The 23,157-nt window shown below is 44.3% G+C and overlaps 1 protein-coding gene across 1 annotated transcript in view; it reads left to right on the top strand.

Annotated features, from left to right (window-relative positions):
• Nucleotides 1–3,041: 3,041 nt before the first annotated feature.
• The window catches only part of PGGT1B (protein geranylgeranyltransferase type I subunit beta), an 85,087-nt gene continuing 64,971 nt past the window's right edge, over nucleotides 3,042–23,157 (top strand). The window contains exons 1-2 of the mRNA XM_073624639.1: nucleotides 3,042–3,225; nucleotides 9,941–10,059. Of these exons, the coding sequence (XP_073480740.1) occupies nucleotides 3,101–3,225; nucleotides 9,941–10,059 (244 nt within the window). The 5' untranslated portion in view covers nucleotides 3,042–3,100. The remainder of the gene's footprint in view (nucleotides 3,226–9,940; nucleotides 10,060–23,157) is intronic.

Here is a 23,157-nt window from a genome sequence, read left to right as displayed (position 1 = left end):
GGACACACTTAACCCTTTGATCGCCCCCTAGTGTTTAGCCCCTTCCCTGCCAGTGACAGTTACACAGTAATCAGTGCATTTTTATAGCACTGATCACTATATAAATGGCAATGGTCCCAAAATAGTGTCCGATCTGTCCGCCGCAAGGTTGCAGTCACGATAAAAATCGCAGATCGCCACCATTGCTGATAAAAAAGAATGAATAATAAAAATGCCATAAATCTATCCCTTATTTTGTAGACGCGATAACTTTTGCGCAAACCAATCAATATACGCTTATTGCGATTTTTGTTTTCCAAAAATATGTAGAAGAATACATATTTGCCTAAACTGAGGAAGAAATTCTTTTTTTGTATTTTTGGGGGGATATTTATTATAGCAAAAAGTAAAGAAATTGCTTTTTTTAAAATAAATTGTGTCTCTTTTTTTGTTTAGAACTTAAAAAATAAAAACTGCAGATGTGATCAAATACCACCAAAAGAAAGCTCTATTTGTGGGAAAAAAGGACGCCAATTTTGTTTGGGTACAACGCCGAATGACTGAGCAACTGTCAGTTAAAGCGACGCAATGCCCTTTCGCAAAAAAGGGCTTGGTCAGGGAGGGGGTAAATCCTTCTGGGCTGCTGTGGTTAACCACTTAAAGACTAAACCTTTTTCTGACACTTGTTGGTTACAAGTTAAAATCAGTATTTTTTGCTAGAAAATTACTTAGAACCCCCGAACATTATATATATATATATATATATATATATATATATATATTAGCAGAGACCCTAGAGAATAAAAGGGCAGTTGTTGCAATATTTTATGACATTGTATTTGCGCAGCGGTCTTTCAAACACAATTTTTTGGGAAAAAATACACTTCCATGAATTAAAAAAAGGAAACAGTAAAGTTAGCCAAATTTTTTTGTATAATGTGAAAGATGATGTTACGCTGCGAGAATCGTGATCTTTATTCTAAGCAAAAAAAATTGTGATTCTCATTTTATCCAAAATCGTGCAGCTCTAATGTAAACCGAAAACTTGACTCAAGTGGTTAACCTCTTCCCGCCCGCCGGCCGTCAAATGACGGCTGCGCGGCTCTCGTTCTGGATGGACGTTATGTGTGACTGCTCTCGCGTGGCAAGACCCCAATCTGTGTAAAGAGCCGCGGCTCTTTAACCATGTGATCAGCTGTGTCCGAACACAGCCGGTCACATGTAAACACGGAGATGCCGGTAATCGGCGCTCCTCGCCTCACACTGACAGAGTGTGAGGAGAGGAGAGCCAATCAGCGGCATCTCCTCACAGAGGACATCTAGGGATGTAATCAGGGCACTGATCATCAGTGCCCTGATTACAATTAAGTGCCAAACAGTGCCAGAAATGCCACTGCCAGCAATCAGTACCCACAATTGGTACCAATCTGTGCCCAAAAGTTGCCTGCAATAATCGGCCATCAGTGATGCCAGTCAATGCTATCAGTGCTGCCCATCAATGCCCATCACTGCTGCCCATCAATGCCACCTATCTGTGCCCACCAGTACTGCCTATCTGTGCCCAGTGCCCACCACTGCCACACATCAGAGCCACATAAGTGCGGCATATTCGTGCCTCCTCATCAGTACCACCTCATCAGTGCCCATCAGTACTGCCTTTTTTTTTTTTCAAAATTTTTGGCCTTTTTTTTTTTTTTTTTTTAGGGAAAAAATAAAAAACCCAGGAATGATTAAATATCCAAAAGAAATCTCTATTTGTGTGAAGAAAATGATAAAAATTTCACATGGTTACAGTATAGCATGACCGCGCAATTGTCATTCAAAGTGTGACAGCGCTGAAAGCTGAAAAATGGCCTGGGCAGGAAGCAGGTGAAAGTGCCCAGTATTGAGGTGGTTAAATAGATGTAAAGAACTGATGTTAACTGATCTGTTTTTTCAAAGAAAAAACATCACTGAACTGATGAAACAAACTGAAGGCATGTGTGAAAAGGGGCCTCTTGTGTACTTTCAGTACAGCAGAAATTTTCTTGTAGCCTTCCCCAGATCTGTGCCTTGCAATAATCCTGTCTCTGAGCTCTGCAGGCAGTTCCTTTAGCCTCATGGCTTTTGCTCTGATACAGTATGCACGGTCATCTGTGAGGCCTTTTAGAGAGGTGTGTGCCTTTCCAAATCATGTCCAATCAGTTTAATTCACCTCAGGTGGACTCCAATCAGGATGTAGAAACATTTCAGCATCGGTCAAGTAAAATAGGCAGCTGAGATAAATTTCAAGTGTTGTTGCAAAGGGTCTGAATATGTATGCCTATGAGTCCTTTCACACGGGCTTGTCCGTGTACGGACTCAGCTTTGCTCAGCAGAGATTGATCCGCTTAGGAGGTGGATGACAGGTCCGTCTCTGCTCACTGTGCTGAGATGGACCCGTCAAAGCCCCGCTGTCCTCTACGGAGATTGGATGAATAGACCGCCTGTCCTTTTTCATCCGATCCTATCCGATTCTCCAGACAGATGGATAATAGGGTCTCCATCCATCTGGATTTCACAGACAGGATCTGATATCGGCAGATGTCACTGCTGACATCCGCCGCTCCATAGGGCTGAATGGAGAAAAAACTGACAGGTGGACCTGAACGGAGTGCCCATGTGAAAGGGGCCTTATGAATGTGTATATATTTTTTTTTTAGCGCTGCGCATATATAATTTTTTTTTTTTTTTGTGCATGCAGTCATGCAACTGTTCTGTGAGGAATGAAATAACATAAAATAACCCCCCACTAAGCTGCTATGTGGTATACAAGACTCAGCTAGTGAGTGGCCAGCGAAGCCATGACACAGGAATAAAAAGGAGGAACCATCAGCAGTCTTCATAGACCAGCACACAGCTCCTGCTCTGTATATACAGCATCCCCTCATGCTGTATCCCAGTGTCAGGCATAGTAACCCGCTTCCATTGGCACACCGAGCGGAGAGGAGTATAGAAGAGACAGGCTTCGCTGGGATCACACAGACTTCCTCCTCCTTAGTTACTGCTCGTCATGTGACAGACGCCGGCCGGATGGTTTCTATGGCGCTGAGTGTGATTTCCGCCTGTCCCGGAAGTGCTGAGGGACAAGGCAGGAGGGGAGATGGCGGAGGAGGAAGATGAGTTGCTCGGGGAGCGGTTACTTTTCCTGCCGGATCGACATGTGCGCTATTTCAAGCGGAGCCTGCAGGCTCTCCCCGAGCAGTGTGCCTCCCTGGAGACCAGCAGGTAATGGGGAGCATTGTAGCTGCCAGGCTGGTTTGTATACAGTGCTGTCTGTACAGGGCCGACTGGTGGGGCTTATTTGTGTGAGAAGACTCGGAATATCTATCCGTAATGTGATAGTACAGCTTTTTATTGATGAAGTGGAGGGCAGCCCCACTCTCCTGTCTCAGGGTGGCTCCTCTCCTTCAGGGTTCTATGGGGTCACCCTCCAGGATCAGGCTACAGGCAGGGCTGGTGCTACCACTAGGCAGCTACCTAGGGCGCCCGGCCACTGGTGTTCCTACTCTCTTCTCTCTGCAGCAAGCAACTAAGTTTCAGCATCAGCAGGCAGCCGCTGCTCCGTTCGCACATAGTGTCAGAGGCGGCGAATGACTGTGTCTGTGTCTCAAATGAATGGAAGCAAGCAAACATTCATTAATGGGCGCTGGTGAGGCTGCATTTGATGGGCGCTGGTGAGGCTGCATTTGATGGGCGCTGGTGAGGCTGCATTTGATGGGCGCTGGTGAGGCTGCAGTTGATGGGCGCTTTATTAAAAAGGTGGGGTATACATGGACAGGGCAAAGTGGGTGGAGCCAAGGGTTGTGGCAAAATGAGGTTTTTCCTAGGGTATCAAAAATCCTTGCACCAGCCCTGGCTACAGGGCAGTCTGAAGGGACACTGAGACCCTGCTCACATATAGTGTGATGACCTGCCTTGTACTGCAATGGATGAACGTAGGTCGTCGCTAGGATGCACATTAAACCATTGTTTTCTGTATGTCCTATTCACACAGCAGTACCCCTCAGAGGTGCGGTCCAGTGATCTGCAATAAAACACACACATGCGTCATACAGGACAGGATCGCATGTAATTGTACAGCAGCACAATGCATCACACAGGGGAGCTGTGTTATGTGGTGAAACCTATTTCAGGTTACAACCTGCTGCATCAAGAACAGACACTAAACTGCTGCAGTTTTGTGTGGAGCAGCTGCCCAGGGCAGGGTGAGCATCCAGCTCCCCACTGCACAAGTTCCTGGAACATGTGACTTATCCCAGGAGGCTGAGCAAAGGACACCATCCTAGCATAGGGGGAAGGAATCAAATCAGCTTGACTTCGCTTTTTGCCTGACATTCTGCTTTAAAACTGCGCTCTACCCAAAAGGCCCCCTTGCAGGCGGCCCATTCACAGAGTGCAGCGTGTTAGAAAACCGGCTGCCAGTTTCCCTCACACATGGGAGTAAGTCACATATGGGCAAGTCACAAGTAAGTCCCAAGTTACTGTGGCGAAAAGCAAGCAAGTCAAGTCGAGTCCCTGCTAGAAGTCAAGCAAGTCAAGTCATTTATTTTGGTCAAGTCACAAATTAAGTTAAAATACTGATCTACCCCATTTCCACCTTTTAAATGAGTTAAAAGTCAGTTTTCAGGAAAGGTTTTGTTTTATTTTCAACATTAACAAAACTGCTTAGTGCTTTTTTTTCTTGGCATATTAAAGAATCACTTTGAATGCCCAAACAGCAGACAAGGAGCAGAACACTCAGCAATTAAATGGCCAACAATCCTGAAAAAATGTAGTCCTTGCTGAGGGGGAAACTAACTAAGCTCAAAGTTTGAACTTGACACAATGCCAACATCTGGGCACTTGAATGGTGATGAGAATAGCCACTTCAAATGCATTGCATTTGCAAAAAATTAAATTGGAAAGTACTTTCTCGCTCAGTTGTGAGCGATGGGGTCGCATTATCACCCCACCATGGCTGAACACACGTTCAACAGGTGCGCTTGATGCAGGGACTGACATAACTCTTACCGCTACCCTGAACAGCTCCAATGGCATTTGGCAAATGCTGATTGACTCAGAGGCGGTGGTGGGCGGAGTGTGTGGGTAATATTTTCGGGGGGGGGGGGGGGGGGGGGTGCCAAGTCATTGCAAGTCAAATAGTCAAAGTCAAAAAGTCAAGTTGCAAGCTATTAGTGACAAGTCAAAGTCAGGTTGAGTCATTTTTTTAATGTTGTCAAGCAAGTCGCAAGTCCTCAAACAGGTGACTCAAGTCTGACTTGAGTCAAGTCATGTGATTCAAGTCCCCCACCTCTGGTTTCCCTTAGTCAAGATAGGGGCGCCAGCACCTGTGAGCCGATTCAAGAATTGGCTCGAGTGAAGACGCCGCTGAATGCCTCGACAGGTAAGTTGCCTAATAGTAAAAGTCAGCAGCTGCAATATTTGTAGCTGCTGACTTTTAATTTTTAGAGGTGGGGGATGAAACTCCTCTTTGACCACTTCCAGAGCAGGCCTTTTCTGGAACTTTTTTGTTTACATGTAACTATTATTATTATTATTATACAGGATTTATATAGCACCGACAGTTTACACAGCTCTTTACAACATTAGGGCAGACAAGTACAATACAATACAGGAGTCAATACAAGAATCAGAGGGTCCTGCTCGTTAGAGCTTACAATCTGTAAAAATCAATATTTCTTGCTAGAAAATTGCTTAGACCCCCAAACATATATTTTTTAAAGCTGAGGCCCTAGAGAATAAATTGGTGGGGTTTTTTTTATGTCACATGGTATTTGCGCAGCAGTTTTTCAAATGCAATTTTTTTTGGGGGGGAAAAATACTTTTTTTGAATGTTAATGTAAAAAAACCACAATACTTAACCTGTTTGTTTGTAAAATATAAAAAATTATTACTTTATTTTTTTAAATTATTTTTTAATTGTTTTACACTGTTGCTTTTTTAAAAAAAAAAAAATTGTATTGCTTTTAATGCTGTCACCAGGAATGTAAACATCCTTGTGACAGCAATAGGCATGTGACAGGTCCTCTTCATGGAGAGATCTGGGTCTATAAAACTCCAAATTCCTCCTCTGCCCTTAACCCTTTCATGACTAAGCCTATTTTTGAAATTTGGTGTTTACAAGTTAAAATCCGTATTTTTTGCTAGAAAATTACTTAGAACCCCCAAACATTATATATATATTTTTTAGCAGAGAATCTAGAGAATAAAATGGCGATTGTTGCAATATTTTTTATCACACGGTATTTGTGCAGCGGTGTTTTAAACACAAATTTTTGGAAAAGTGACACTTTCATGAATTTTAAAAAATCCAAACAGTAAAGTTACCCCAATTTTTTTGTATAATGTGAAAGATGATGTTACGCCGAGTAAATAGATACCAAACATGTCACCCTTTATAATTGCACGCACTCGTGGAATGGCGACGAACTACGGTACCTTTGAATTTCCATAGGCGACGCTTTAAAAATTTTTTACGGTTACCAGGTTTGAGCTACAGAGGAGGTCTAGGGCTAGAATTATTGCTCTCGCTCTGACGATCGCGGCAATACCTCACATGTGTGGTTTGAACACCGTTTACATATGCGGGCGCGACTTCCGTATGCGTTTTCTTCGCTGCGCGAGCTCACGGGGCCAGGGGCACTTTAAAAAAAATTTTTTTTTTTTTTTATTTATTTTTGTACTTTATAAATTGTGTTTAAAATTTTTTTTTTTTTTTTTTTTTTTTTACTTTTATTGCTGTCACAAGCAATGTAAACATCCCTTGTGACAGTAATATGTGGTGACAGGTACTCTTTATGGAGGTATGGGGGGTCTAAAAGACCCCCCATCCCTCCTTTACACTTCAAAGTATTCAGATCGCCGAAAACGGCGATTCTGAATACTGTGTACTTTTTTAAATTCGGCGCCATTGGCAGCCGAGTAAACGGGAAGTGACGTCATGACGTCGCTTCCGCGTTTACAACAAGAAGGCTGGAACGAAGCCGCTCGCAGCTTCGTTCCAGTCCGCCCCCAGCCGCCGAAGGCAGCCGAACGGACACCGGGCCTCCCGATCGCACGGGAGGCCCGGTAACAGCGGCGGGAGGGGGGGGGATGTCCCCTCCCGCTCCTCCGGTATAACAGCCGAGCGGCTTTTAGCCGCATCGGTTGTTATACGCGGGTAGCCGATCGCCTGCTGTAAACAACGGTACCGGGATGATGCCCGCAGCTGCGGGCATCATCCCGGTATAACCCCGGAAAGCCGAGTACGCATATCTGCGTACGGTCGGCGGGAAGGGGTTAAAAACATTTGATCACACCAAGATCAGTGTTTTCAAATACTTTTGACTTTTAAAAATGCTGCCATTGACATCCGTGTAAACCGAAAGTGACGTCAGGTCATCACCTCCGGGTTACCACAGCGGAGAGCCAATGAAAGCCAATCTTGGGTTGTTTGGCTTTCCTACCAGCCGGCGGACGCTCAGGTTTCCCGGTAGAATGGATGAGCCTGAGCAAGCCACCAAAGGTGGTGGGAGGGGGCCGGGGGACGTCTCCTCCCACTGCTTGTAAAAGCAGTCCAGTGGCTAGTTAGCCGCTGGGATTGCTTTTACAATAGAGCTGACCGCTGGCTCTAAAATATTATACTTTTGGTAATGCCTGTAGCTGTAGGCATCTTCCCGTTATATACAAAAATCAGAAAAAATGGGAATCCCACCTAATAACTGTGTGTAGTATTTGCCCTATACAAATAGGGGGGTGGGGGGTCATCACAATGTAATAGACAAGGATAAAAAAAACAAAGGATTCTGCACACCCTATAGAGTTAACTACATAATTTATTGCATCAAAAGCTATACAAAACATCTCTAGCACAAACCCCATGACCCCCACATATCCAAATTCTATTCCTTCCCTCTAAAACAACCCTTAAGTGCCAAACCCTGTATGGGAAAATGATGCACCACCCCTCGTAGAACAAACCAAGGGGTGGGGGACACAATCCCCACAGGGGGCTATACCCACCCTACCCAGTACAAACACCCCCTTCCTTATTTAAAGATGGCTCTAAGCCAACCTATCAAGGACCCCCAGAACTTGTTCCTAAAACGGGGCAGTGATCAACTTTGTAAATACAAAGGGCATATAACACACTAGCCCCTAGTGGAACCTAGATACACTAGCCGATATATGTCCACACTCAACTAAACCCACAGGGAAATCTGCACAGAATGTACAGTGGGGCCAAAAAGTATTTAGTCAACCACCAATTGTGCAGGTTCTCCCACTTAAAAAGATGAGAGAGGCCTGTAATTGTCATCATAGGTATACCTCAACTGTGAAAGACAAAATCTGGAAACCAATCCAGACAATCACATTGTCTGTCTGATTTTTGAAAGAGTTTGTTTGCAAATTATGGTGGAAAATTAAGTATTGGGTCAATATCAAAAGTTCATCTCATAACTTTGTTATATATCCTTTGTTGGCAATGACAGAGGTCAAACGTTTTCTGTAAGTCTTCACAAGGTTGTCACACACTGTTGCTGGTTTATTGGCCCATTCCTAGATGCAGATCTCCTCTAGAGCAGTGATGTTTTGGGGCTGTCGCTGGGCAACACGGACTTTCAACTCCCTCCCAAAGGTTTTCTATGGGGTTTAGATCTGGAGAAGCCACTCCTTCGTTGCCCGGGTGGTGTGTTTGGGATCATTGTCATGCTGAAAGACCCACGTTTCATCTTCAATGCCCTTGCTGATAGGAGGAGGTTTGCACTCAAAATCTCACGATACATGGCCCCATTCTTTCTTTCATGTACACGGATCAGTCGTCCTGTTCCCTTTGCAGAGAAACAGCCCCAAAACATGTTGCCACCCCCATGCTTCACAGTAGGTATGGTGTTCTTTGGTTGCAACTCAGCATTCTCTCTCCTCCAAACACGATGAGTTGTGTTTCTACCAAACAGTTCTACTTTGGTTTCATCTGACCATATGACATTCTCCCAATCCTCTTCTGGATCGTCCAAATGCTCTCTAGCAAACCTCAGACGGGCCCAGACATGTACTGGCTTAAGCAGGGGGACACGTCTGGCACTGCAGGATCTGAGTCCCTGGCGGCGTAGTGTGTTACTGATGGTAGCCTTTGTTACGTTGGTCCCAGCTCTCTGCAGGTCATTTAGTAGGCCCCCCCGTGTGGTTCTGGGATTTTTGCTCACCGTTCTTGTGATCATTTTGACCCCACAGGGTGAGATCTTGTGTGGAGCCCCAGATCGAGGGAGATTATCAGTGGTCTTGTATGTCTTCCATTTTCTAATTATTGCTCCCACAGTTGATTTCTTCACACCAAGCTGCTTGCCTATTGCAGATTCAGTCTTCCCAGCCTGGTACAGGTCTACAATTTTGTTTCTGGTGTCCTTCAACAGCTCTTTGGTCTTCACCATAGTGGAGTTTGGAGTGTGACTGTTTGAGGCTGTGGACAGGTGTCTTTTATACTGAACAAGTTCAAACAGGTGCCATGAATACAGGTAATGAGTGGAGGACAGAGGAGCCTCTTAAAGAAGAAGATACAGGTCTGTGAGATCCAGAAATCTTGCTTGTTTGTAGGTGACCAAATACTTATTTTCCACCATAATTTGCAAATAAATTCTTTCAAAAATCAGACAATATGATTGTCTGGATTTGTTTCCACATTTTGTCTCTCATAGTTGAGGTATACCTATGATGACAATTACAGGCATCTCATCTTTTTAAGTGGGAGAACTTGCACAATTGGTGGCTGACTAAATACTTTTTTGCCCCACTGTACATTCTGAATGTTGGCCCCATAGTGTATTGGTTAGCTGGATGTGCTGTATGTTTTTCAAGTGAGTATATTTTTTATGTCATGGAAAAAACAGCTAGAGCGCTAGCGCAGTCAGGGTTATAGCAGAAATGTATGCATACTTGTAAAATGTGCCTTGTTTGTCTCTAGGTTAACTATTGCATTTTTTGCACTGTCTGGGCTGGACATGTTGGATTCGTTACATGTGTTGGACAAGGATGAGATCATTGAATGGATATATTCCCTCCAAGTCCTTCCCACTGAAGAAAGTGAGTATCCTTTTAAATGTGAATTGGTAGCATATTTGTAAAATGACCCCTCCTCTGTTCTGCATCTGTAGTCCCCAGGATTTCCTTTGGCTTTTTTTGTGTCATCAGCAATGATTAGGCCGTCCATACACAGAGCAAATTTCTTTTCTGCAACCACAGACAGACAGGGGGAATCTCTCTCGCAGAACCATTGTGTTTTCTTGGCAGGTGGTGGTGGGGAGGTTGGGTACATTTAGCCTGCCAATACATTGTTCGAATCTCGGCTAGTTCCCGCTGAACCGGACAAAATTTGAACAGTCTGTGGCCAGCTTAAAGAGGAACTGCAGTCTGCTCACATAATTTACAATAAAAACATCTTTGCCATTCTGAAGCTTCCCACCAACCAGTTTGCATATTATTTTATAGATACTGTGATCCTGTACTTGCCAAATATGCTGCAGAAATCTCCCTCCACTGAGTCTGGCTGCATCCATTTTGACTGTGGGCAGCTGAAGCTGCTGCCTGTTCACTTCCTGGATTTTCACAGACACACAGAGGCACACCTCTAGCTCTGCAGCTCTTATTGGCCCTCTTATGACTCATCCCCTCTCCCTTCCTGGCAAACTCTCAGGAGATTGAGAGAGAGAGCGAGCTGTGCATGATGTCATAAGTCTAGGTTTTTTACCAGACAAGAAACAGGAAGTGGGCTGTATAAGGTATTTACTGGCAGAAAAAAAAATGTTTTACTATCCAAAGTTAAAACAACAAAGGCAGAGGATTTAATAGATGAAAAAATGACTGAAGTTCAGCTTTAAGACCGACATTAAAAAAAAAAACAAAAAAAAAACGTTTTTTTGAGTTGAGTGGGTCAGGGTTTAAAGGTTTCTGTTTTTTTTTTTTTTTTAAATCAAAAACAACGTTTATTGAGCATAAAACAAAAATATACAGATATACGGGTAATTGGTGCAACTGGCACCACAGTTTCGAATCAATCCAATTGACAAATTTATGTAAGCATGTCATAAGCATTTGGGTACTCTATAGATCAGGAAAAGCATAGGGATCAAGGGGCTTTTATATGGAGAGGGAGAGAGTTACAGATAGGACACATGTAGTTAACCCTTGTGTGTATACTTAGGTCTCTGCATCACAAGTGGAGTCATCTGCCAACCATCTGTCCCAAATTTTGTGATATTTATCAGGGCATCCCCTGTGAGTATAAAGTCGTTTTTTATAAGGAAGGGAAATGTTGACAGCCCTAATCCACTGTTGTAACGTTGGTGGGGGTCCCCTCATCCATGTTCTGGCAATCTGCAGTCTAGCAAGGAATAAAGTTTCCTGCAAGAGGATATTCAAATATTTCTCACTTTTAGGGAGTGAGAGGAGTCCTAGCAGGCACTGTCGGGGGCAGAGGGATAGCGGAGAGCCCATTCGGTCATGAAGAAATCGGACCACCTGGGTCCAAAACCCCTGTACGGATGGACAGGCCCAAATTGGATGGAAGAATGATGCATTTGGATGATTACAGCTGGGGCAATTAGGATTGTGGCCAGGTCTGTACTTAGAGATGCGGTGAGGCGTCAAGTAGGATCTATGAAGGATATAGAGGTTGGTAAGGCGATCAGACAATTTGGGAGACACGGTTTTACAGTTGGCAAGAGCCTCTTTCCAGTCTTCATCTGATAATGTGCCCAGGTCGGGCTCCCAGCGGGATCTCAACTGCTGAGCGGTGGAGATCGCTGCGGGCATCATGAGGTATGTGTATGAGAGGGATATTAGTTTTTGAGGGTCTTCACCCAGAGCAAGGTCCACCAACAATGGGACTTCGAGACTCGGGAAAGAGCCCCCAAACTGTGTGCAGAGTGCGTGTCTGAGTTGAAGAAAACGGAATAGCATGTGATCAGGTAGGGCAAAATTATCTTTGAGGGCCTGAAAGGTTTTTACCGACCCGCCCGACACCACCTGTGACAGGTATATAATTCCCTTATCAACCCATAGTTTATGATCAGGAACAGATTGTAGTTCGGGCATGTGTGGGTTGAACCAGAGGGGCATGTGAGAATGAGGGGAGGGTGCCTCTCCAATACGCATTGCGAGCTGCCAAATCTTGCAGTGGTGATATAGCATTTGTGTCTTGTCATCATTTCGAATTGAGTTGCGGGGGCCGCAAAATAAAATCTGGAAGGGGTGAAACAAAGGGTCTGGGACTTGGGAGCAAACTAATGTGGAGTATCTTTCTCTGTCAGAGTGGTTGAAGTGAAAAAGGTGGGAGATTTGAGATGCTACGTAATAGAGGAAGAAATCGGGGAGTGCGGTGCCGCCCGGTTCGGTCGGGCATTTCAGAACTTGCCAGGACAATTTATGGCGAGAGGATCCCCAAACAAATGTATTGATAATGGATTCCATGGATTTGAATATACGTGGGGGGAGGTATAGCGGGGCCTGCCAGAAAATGTATAGGAGTTTTGGGAGGAGGATCATTTTAACTAAATTTTATGCGACCCATTACACCTAGGGGTAGACTGGACCATGTTTGTGTTTTAGACTTTAGGAAAGGGAATAAGGGTTCAACATTAGGGGTGATGTAATCCCGAAGGGATCTGGAAACAAGCACCCCCAGATATTTGATGTTATTGGTCCTAACTAGTGGGAGTGCTTCTTGAGCAGCCGTTGGGGCGCCCAGATCTAGTGGGAGGATATGGGACTTGGTCCAGTTGATTTGGAGCCCAGAGAATGCTCCAAAGGCTGTAATAGTTTGCAGGGCTGTTTGGAGTGAAGGGCCGGCATCTGCAAGGTAGAGGAGCATGTCATCTGCGTAGAGGCTGATAACCTCTGTCAGTTGGATGCGTCTAAGGCCCTTAATGCCAGGGTGGTTTCTAAGGGCTATAGCCAGAGGCTCAACAGCCAGGGCGATACGGGGCATCCCTGGCGCGTACCACGGGAAAGTTGAAATGGGAGGGAGATTCTACCATTGACCTGTGTGCGGGCTGTGGGGGCCTGATATAGAAGTTGAAGCCACTTTATAAATTTTGGGCCGAAGCCAAATCTGTGTAGGCATTCCCAGAGATGACTTCATTCCACGGAGTCGAACGCCTTAGCGGCATCTAGGCTGACTACTACTCTGGAGCCAATTTCTGTGTGTTGGGATTGAAGGTTCATATGGAGCCGCCTAAGGTTAAAGGCAGTATTTTTGTTGGGCATAAATCCTGTCTGGTCGGGGTGTATTAGACTGAGGATAACTTTGTTTAGGCGGAGAGCAAGAATTTTGGCCAGTATTTTAACGTCTAATTGGAGTAGGGATATGGGTCTATATGATTCGGGGAGCAGTGGGTCCTTACCTGGCTTAGGTATGAGAACAATGAGGGCTTCACCCATGGATGTCGGGAGTGTGTTGGAGTCAAATATGTGCATATACAGCTTGCTTAGTTTGGGAAGTAGAATTTCACTGAATTGACTATAGAATTCGAGGGGGAGGCCGTCTGAGCCGGGCGTTTTGGAAGCAGGGAGGTGTGCCAAGGCTTCTGCTATACAGTCGGTGGTGATAGGTGCTTCAAGCTGGGCGACCTGGGGAGAGGTAAGTATTGGAAAGTCGATGTCTCGTAGAAAAGCTGAAAGCTCATCGTGAGTATGGTGTGCGGTAGAGGAGTACAGGTTTGAGTAAAAAGTCCTGAACTCCTCAGCCACCTGGTCAGGATCTGTCACTATGTCCCCCGTCTTCGATTGGAGAGAAACCACCACTGGGGGTTTGTGGTCCAGGTGTGCCATAAAGGCTAGGAGCTTGCCAGCTCGTTCGCCAAATTCATAAATATGTTGTTTACTGAAGAAGATACCCTGTTTGGCTTTCTGGAGGTGTAATTGATCTGTGAGCCTCACCTGTAAACGCAGGAGGGAGGCGTTGGTTGGTGTTGGGTCATTTTGGAAGGCCTGTTCTAAGGTGTCTAGATGTTCCTCCGCTTGGCCCAACAAGTGTCTAGAGGTTGCTTTGTGTCTATTGATGCGTGTGGATAGTATCATACGGGCGTGCATTTTAAATGCCTCCCAGACGGACCTGAATGAGGCGGAATCCTCATTTGTGCGGAAGAAATGGTCCAGCTCGAATTGGACGGAGTCCAAATCTGTTAGGACATTAAGCCAAAATGGGTTTAGTCTCCAGACACAAGCCGCAGGTGGGTTTGGTAAACGTAGTCTGATCCAATATGGGGAGTGATCCGATAGTACTCTAGTGTCAAATCCCACGTCTACAAGATGGGGAAGGAGGGAGGGAGCGAGGAAAATATAGTCTAACCGGGACATGACTGAGCGTGAGGGGGTGTAGCAAGAAAAGCGTATTAGTTGTGGGTGTTTGTGCCTCCATGTATCTGTAAGAGCGAACTCCGTTAGAAATCTCCTAAATCTAGTAATGCTGGGTGTAGGGGCTGATGTGGTGGTTGAGCTCATTCGGTCTAGGTTAGGGGCGATGACCATATTAAAGTCCCCAGCCCAGATAGCTGGTACTGATGGATGAACTTAAATTGGATCAATAGATCAGCAGTGCTGATTATATCCTGAAAGCATATCTCGGTTGCCTCTTCCCAGGCCCCTTCAGAAAGCTCAGGCATTGACAAGCAGCCATTTGCAATGAGAGTTCTGGAAAGGATCCGCCCCCACCAACTGGAGGTGACCATAGAAGGTCGTCACCAACTTTGCAATCTCTGGAAATGTATAGGAGGTCTTCTATAGAGGATTCCATGAGCTCAATGGTCAACGACCCAAATTGTGTCCGAAGGGCATGTCATAGTAAAAGATATTTAAAAAAGAATTTATTGTCAAGACCGTATTTATGTTTGAGTTTGTCAAAGGGTAGTAAGGTAAGGGATTGTAGAGGCTTCAACCTATCAAATTTAGTCTGCAACAGAGTTAAAATCCCAAAGAATGAGCATAGGACAGCTAGGCAATAAGGCAAAATGTACATTAAGTTAAAAAAACACTGCAGCCGTGACCGGAGGGGGCAGGTATACCATAACTAACAGGAGGGGAATTCCATATATAGTCACATGTAAGATAATCTACTGCCCCTTAGGGTCCAGAATAACTTGATGACATGAAAATGGTAACCCTTTACAAATTAGAATCACAACCCCATGGGCGTAGTTAGAATAGGTAGAGTGGTAGTTATGAGCCACCCAATGTTTTTTCAGAGCCAAAATCTCGAGATGAGTCCCCTGGAGACGTAGGACATGCGGTTTATGTTGCTTCAGGTCCTCGAAAACAGATGCTCTTTTAAATTTAGAATACAGTCCACAGACATTCCACGAACAAATATTTACTGTGGACATAGGGTAGACATTAAAACCTCCACGGCAGGAGGTTAGGGGGACTCGCATAGGGCTCCCCATCTCCGGTCACAGCTACAGAAGGTCGAGAGGGTCGCAGTGGTGCACAATCATACCTCCACACATTCAACATACACACAACAGCAAAACTATGTACAATAGCATAATCATTACCCAATAAGGGTAGCATTACCCCTGCCCAGCTCCAAAAAAGGGGAGTGGGCTTATATCCCTAACTTGTACCATGCGTGGGGTGCATGGCCAGCAACAGAAATCAAAGAGTTTCAGAAAAACAAAATAGTGTTTAACAAAAAATCAGACATCCATCAGGCAGGTGGCTTAGGGGTGTGAGGTAGTGATTCCCACCAAGATAGGGCATCTTGCGGGGATTGGAAGAATTGAACCCTACCTTGGTGGGTAACCCGGTGGGTAGCAGGGAACAGCATGGAGTATTGAATATCTTGCTCCCGGAGTTTCTGCTTGACACGCTGATAACTGGCTGTTCGGTTGCAGACTGTCGCCGAGTTGTCAGGAAACAGGGACACCACAGCGTTGTTGATCCTGAGACTTCCCTTCTTCCTGGCTGCTCCCAAAATGGAGTCATGATCCCTGTAATTAAGGAGGCGAACCGCCATCGTACGTGGAGGGTGTGCCTCAGGGAGGGAACGCCCAGGCACTCGGTGGGCCCTCTCAATCACAAAACAGGGGGAGAGTTGTTGGGGCCAAATTCTTGTTCAAGCCAGCTTTCCAGGAAGACTACAGGGTCAGATCCCTCCACCCGCTCTGGGAGACCAACCAGACGCAGGTTATTCCTGCAGAGACGGTGCTCGAGGTCGTCCACCTTTTATCTTCTAGAGTTGCAATCATCCCCCCATAGGTACTAAGTTTGGGCAGGATGGGGTTAATGGTGTCCTTTAGGTCACTAATACGTTGCTCAGTCTCAGTAATCCGTCCACAAAGAGATCATGAGTGGAGGCTGGTGATGCGCTAGGCCCATGGACGGTGTTGCGGCAGCCATCTTGGCAGGAGCAGGTGGTCATGTTCATAGTGGCCGGAGGTTGCTTGTTCCCCCGCTGTTTTCCCATCCACTAAAACGCCTCCCTAGAATGCAGAAAACATTCCTATGAGATCAAAGAGAGGTCAGAAGTAGCAGCTTTTTTGAATGCGCTCAGCATAAGCTGGCCATACATTATACCAATTTCTTATTCAATTTCCTTTAGATTTACTTTCAACTATATAGTACAAGAGCCTGCCTGATTGCATACAAATTGAAAATGTTTAGGTTTGACCTCAAATTATATGGTTTGGTAAATCTAAAAGAAAATTGTGTAATGTAGGCCAGCCATAGGTTTGTTTTATCTTCACTATATAACCCAGTATGTCAGCCCAAATACCACCTCTTTCTTTCTCTCTTTCTCTCTCCAAGGCTAAATTTGCACCTATGCGATTTTTTTTTTTTTGTGTTTTTGAACACGTGGTTTTGATGCATTTTTCATGCTTTTTGCGTTTGCATTTTTTTTTTTCTGATAGGAAAGGCTCCTTAACAATCTGAATAGCTGGTTAAGGAGTGGGTAGGCGCCGCAAATGATAGCTCCTCAGTTGTCAGTGGAATTCCCTGCTAACAGCTGAATGTAAACAGAAAAATGCCTGGTCTAGTGTGGATCTTGCTGGAAACCCCACGCCGAAAAAAAAAAAAAAAAAAAGGCGTGAGGGCCCTCTTTCCAAAATCCATACCAGACCCTTATTGAGCAAGCTTCCCCCACCCCCAAAGCAACTTGTCCCCATGTTGATGAAGACAAGAGCCTTTTCCCCACAACCCTGGCCTGTTGGTGGCGGGGCCGAATGACTTATCTGAATCTGGCAGCCAGTTTTTTGGATAAAGTCCTTTTATCCATAAACTAAATAAAAAACAATAAAATGTCCTCCGAAGTAGATCAACCGTCAATCATGCTGAACGCTGGCCGCTGACCTGAAACAAAAAACCTTTTGATCCCCGCCCACTGGCAGCTCCGCCGCTAAAAAAAACGAAGAGACAGGGCTGCCTGATGTCACTGGGTAACCCTGCCCCCTTATGACATTCTCTACCAGGGGATAACGTCCTAAGAGGGCTGTGTTCAGCGTGATTAATGTTGGATCTAGTTCAGGGGACTTTTTTTTGGTTTATGAATAAAGGACTTTTCAAACTTGTGTGTGTTTTATTTACTTGGAACTTTCTTTAAATGAACCAGACCCCCCCCCCCCCCCCAATGTAAATGAGTATGGTATGTACACCATACTCATTTACATAGGAAGGGGCCCCCTTTGTTAAAGCGGGCTTCCAGATTCTGATAAGTTGCACCCCCACAACCACCAAGCTTGGGTTGTGGGGAAGAGGCTCTTGTCCCCATCAACATGGGGACACGTTGCTTGGGAGGCACCCCCTTTGTAGAGGACATGTGGCCTTGTATGGTCCCCCCCCCATTCCTGTCCAAAGGGTCTGGTATGGATTTGGGGGGGGAGGGGGCCCATGCGTGTGTCTTTTTTTTTTTTTTTCTACCTCAATTTTGGCATGGGGTTCCCCTTAACATCTGTACCAGACCTGAAGGACCTGGTATAGATTGGGGGGGGGGGGGGTGCCCACACAGTTGTTTTTTTTTTTTTATTTTTTAGTCCTGATATTCTATGTTTTTATGTTTGCCTGTCAGCTGTCTAGTCCCTAAAATTTAACCCTAAGTGTTAAAGTTAAGGGCTAGGATGAGGGTTGAAGTGATACTAAAAGTTAGATTTTTTTTTTTTTTTTTTAAATAACAAACATATCATACTTGCCTCCACTGTGCAGCTCGTTTTGCACAGAGTGGCCCTGAACCTGGTCTTCTGGTGTCCCTTGGCAGCTCTCTCGGCTCCTCCCCACATCTGATAACCCCCTGAGAGAAGCGATCTCCCAGGGGGTTACCTTGAGGGTGCACTCCCGAGTCCACCATTCGGCATCCATAGAGGCTGAATGCAGGACTCGGCCCCGCCCCCCCATCGCCTGCGTCATTAGATTTGATTGACAGCAGCGGGAGCCAATGGCTGTGCTGCTATCAATCTATCCATTCAAGAACCGAGAACCCCGGGCAGAGAGAGAGCCCGTCCCCGTGGGACAAGTTTGAGGGTTCAGGTAAGTAAAACGGGGGGGCTGGGGCGCCGGTCACTGACAGGTGTTTTTTCACTTAAAGTGGATGTAAACCCGAAAAAAAAATTTTTTTTTATATATATATATATATATATATCATACTGTAGAGTATAAGATTTCCTATCATTTGAGCCCAGTCTTGCCACACAGAGTTAATCCATCTCTGAGCAATCCCCTTTTATTGTTCAGTGAGATAAATCTTGACAAACTGAGAAAAACTTTGTCAAATCCTCCCCCTTGCTGTGAGTGACAGGTGATTTACATCTCGTGCATTAGCCTAAGAGACATGCAGTATTTTTAAATTCCCTCCCCCACTCCTTTCTTCAGCAGCTCTGCAAGGATTGGCTGTTCCACACCTCACCATGATTTGGCATGCTGAAGTCATGTGGTTACTTTCCTGTCTTTTCACTGGATGTTAGAGATCATAGCAGAAGTTCAGTGTTAGAAATACACAGGAGAAAATGCATATTGACAAGGGGAGTGTAGAGGTGGGCGGGGAGTCTACTGACATCACGACTCCACCCACTGAGCTCCAGACAACAGACCCACCCACAGAATATGCAGTTTTTCGGGTCTAATAACAAACAGAGGGGGGACATTTGACAGGTAAAGATACATGCAGGAGGCATGTATATCCTTATAGATAACCCTTATGGCAGTAGTTTAGAAAGGATGACATTGGGTTTACATCCACTTTAAGGACCAGCCCCGCTTTGGATTTTAGGTGTTTACATGTTCAAAACAGGTTTTTTTGCTAGAAAATTACTTAGAACCCCCAAACATTATATTTTTTTTTCTAACACCCTAGAGAATAAAATGGTGGTCATTGCAATACTTTTTTTTTTTGCACCGTATTTGCGCAGCGGTCTTATAAGCGCACTTTTTTAGGAAAAAATTAACTTTTTTGAATAAAAAAATTAGACAACAGTAAAGTTAGTCCAAATTTTTTTTTATATTGTGAAATGTTACGCCAAGTAAATTGATACCCAACATGTCACGCTTCAAAATTGCTCCCGCTCGTGGAATGGCGTCAAACTTTTACCCTTAAAAATCTCCATAGGCGACATTTAAAAAATTCTACAGGTTGCGTGTTTTGTGTTACAGAGGAGGTCTAGGGCTAGAATTTTTGCTCGCTCTACCGATCACGGCGACACCTCACATGTGTGGTTTGACCACCGTTTTCATATGGGGGCGCTACTCACGTATGCGTTCACTTCTGCGCGCGAGCTCGTCGGGACAGGGCGCTTTTAAAAACACTTTTTTTTTTATTTATTTATTTTACTTTATTTCTTTTTTCACTGTTTTTAAAAAAAAAAAAAATTGGATCACTTTTATTACACTTATAATGTAAACATCCCTTGTGATAGAAAAATGCATGACAGGTCTTCTTAAATATGAGATCTGGGGTCAAAAAGTCCTCAGATCTCATATTTGGACTGTAATGCAAAAAAAAAAAAAAAAAAAAAAAAGTCGTTTAAAAAAAAATGACAAAAAAAAAGTGCCTTTAAGACAAATGGGTGGAGCTGATGTCATGATGTCGCTTCCGCCCTCCTATGGTATGGAGACGGGTGGGGGCCATCTTAGCCTCACTCGTCTCCATACCTAGGAAGTGAGAGGACCCGATCGCCTCCGCCGCTACCGACGGCTCTGGTAGGCGGCGGAGGGCGCGGGAGGTCGGTGGTCACCTCTCCCGCCGCCGATAAAGGTGATCTCGCAGCGAACCCGCTGCAGAGACCACAATTATCGTGTACAGAACCGCCGGCCCTAAAGATAGATACCTCGGTTGTGCCAGCAGCTGCTGCCGTTACTGAGATATCCATCTTCAAAGTAATGACGTATATATACAGTGGCCGGTCGGTAAGTGTTAATAGGATAGGATGCATTAAGGTGAAAAAATACAAACCTTTACAACCCCTTTAAATGTTAGGTTTAAAGTTAAGGGTTAGGGTTAAATAGTAGTAGGGTTAGGGTTAACCCTAACATTTTATCGCCAAAACTAGTCTGCTGCTGACTGTTCTTTTAACCCTAACATTTAGCCCTAGTCTTTAACCCTAACACCTTGTCATACTTTTTAATTGGCCAAAAAACCTCCCCAAAGCAAAAACGCATCAAAAATGCAACACTTGCGTTTTTGGTGCGAGTCCATTAAAGTCTATTACACAAACTGCAATCTGCTGCGGGAAGAAAAGCCCCTGACCTTTTCCAAAGAGGCACGGACTTAAAATGCACAGATGTGAACTAGATCCATAGGAAACCATGTTAAATGGACTGTAGTGTGTTTCTGCAAAACACACTTAAAAACACATGGTGTAAACCAAGGGTTACAAAGTCTACTCCATTGATGAACAGCTGTTTTCTTTTCTTGATCATCGTCATCTTCGCATCTGTTCACTTGATTCTATGCCTTCCTTTTTTCATTTCTCAATTCTCCTTATCTTTCTTTTCTCCCATCAAATGTATTCATTCATTACCTCCTTTGGTCTCTTCGTTTAAAGTAGTATTTAACTGGTGTGTTGTGGTGTTTTTTTTTTTTTTTTTTTTTTTTGTTAATGTTCTTGGTAATGGGAAGCAGTGAAACATTACCTATTCCTTTTTATATATATCTATATAGATGTATAGATCTATATATAGATATATATCTATATAGATCTATATATCTATCTCCATATATCCATATTACATGGGTATAGAAAGTACTCTTCCTGCTCATCACTGCCAGACCCAGGCTATCAAAGCTGCTTCCCCTGAACTTCAGCAATTTCCCTGTGCCCTTCCAGAGCAGGCTTCGGGTGCTGTCAGCCACTGAAGGGAGGAGTAGGGACATAGCTTGCCCCTAGTGCTTTGAGCTTCTGTGAATGTAAGGAGACTAGTCCACAGAGCGATCTGGGAGCGTGCATGCAAAGATAACTCCATGGGTTCCTGTAAGGGGATGAAGCTACCTGAAAGTAGGAATCCGGGGCGGGATTTTCTACAGAGGATTGGAAAGCAGCCACGGCATTTAAAGAAAAATAGTCCTGCAAACTAGGTAAATGCTTGGGTCTCCATCACCTTGGTCTGTGTGTGGTGTTTTTTTTTTTTTTTAATTTAGTATTTTTTTATTACTTTGAAAATGTATCCTTCATCCGCCCCTTGGTGCATGACACCACTAGTTCACTCCAGTCTATCCTTATTTCTGTCCTTATTCCTGCTGCACTATTCACCCATCTGTCTTTCAGCCCTTTGTTTACATGTAAGATGCTATAGCAGCGAAAGCGTAAAACCCCAATTCCAAAAAGGTTGGGGCACTGTGTAAAATCTACAAAAAAAAATAATGTAATGATTTGCAAATTTCATAAACCCATATGTACCATTTTAAGAAGGGGAAAAAAAAGGTCACTTTGAGATTTCATTGCAGCAACACATCTCAAAAGAGTTGGGACAGGGCCATGTTTACCGTGATGTAGCATCCCCTCTTCTTTTACCACTGGAATTTTCGTCTAGTTACAGGAGACCAGTTGCTGGAGTTTTGGGAGAGGAATGTTGTCTCATTCTTGCCTGATATAGGATTCTAACTGCTCAGCAGTACTGGGTCACCTTTTGTTGTAATTTTCATTTAAAGATGCACCAAATATTTTCAGTTGGTGAAAGGTCTGGGCTGCAAGCAGGCCATTTAAGCACCTGCACTCTTCTACTATGAAGCCATGCTGTGGTCTTAGATGCAGTATGCGGTTTAGCATTGTCCTGCTGAAATGTACAAGGCCTTCCCTGCAAAAGACGTCTGAATAGAGCATATGCTGCTCTAAGACCTGGATATATCTTTCATCATTGATGGTGCCTTTCCAGATGTGCAAGCTGCCTATTCCATACGCACTAATGCACCCCCATATCATCAGAGATGCAGGCTTTTAAACTGAGCACTGATAAGCTGGAAGGTCCCTCTGCTCTTCAGTCTGGAAGATATGGCACCTATGGTTGCCAAAAAGCATGACAAATTTTGATTTGTCTGACCACAGAACAGTATTCCGCTTTTTTCCATTTTAGCCAATTGCAACCCAAGCCAATTCTGGCATTTCTCTCCTACATGTAAAAACCATAATTTATTTGCTAGAAATTTACTCAGAACCCTCAAACATCATATATATTTTGTAGCAGAGACCCTAGGGAATAAAATAGCGGTTGTTGCAATTTTTTTCTGTCATAAGGTATTTGCGCAGCAATTTTTCAAACGTGATTTTTTTTTTTTTTTTTTTTTTTTTTTTTTTGGGGGGGGAGGGGGGGAACTTTTGTGAATTAAAAAAAATATATATTTACCACAATTTTTGTATAATGTGAAAGATGATGTTATTCCATGTTAATTGATACCAAACATGTCATCCCCAGCCAGCTCTATGGTAAACTTCTGGTGGATTCATTCATTTCTTCCTTTGCATGATATAGTTTTACCTTTTTGTTTTTGGATGGCACAGCGAACAATGTTCACAGACAGTGATTTTTGGAAGTATTTCTGAACCCATGTAGTGATGTCAATCAGATTAATTCCTGTCTTCAATGTAGTGCCATTTGAGGGTTAGGAGATCATGGGTATACAAAATTGTATTTCTGCCTTGTCCCTTGCACACAGGTTCTCTGAAACTTTTTATGATATTATGTACTGTAGGCCCTCCTGTCCCTTCC

This window comes from Aquarana catesbeiana, linkage group LG01 (assembly GCF_042186555.1).
Source record: "Aquarana catesbeiana isolate 2022-GZ linkage group LG01, ASM4218655v1, whole genome shotgun sequence".
Taxonomy (NCBI): domain Eukaryota; kingdom Metazoa; phylum Chordata; class Amphibia; order Anura; family Ranidae; genus Aquarana; species Aquarana catesbeiana.
The sequence above is the reverse complement of the archived record's forward strand: the minus strand, read 5'-3'. Positions and strand labels throughout refer to the sequence as shown.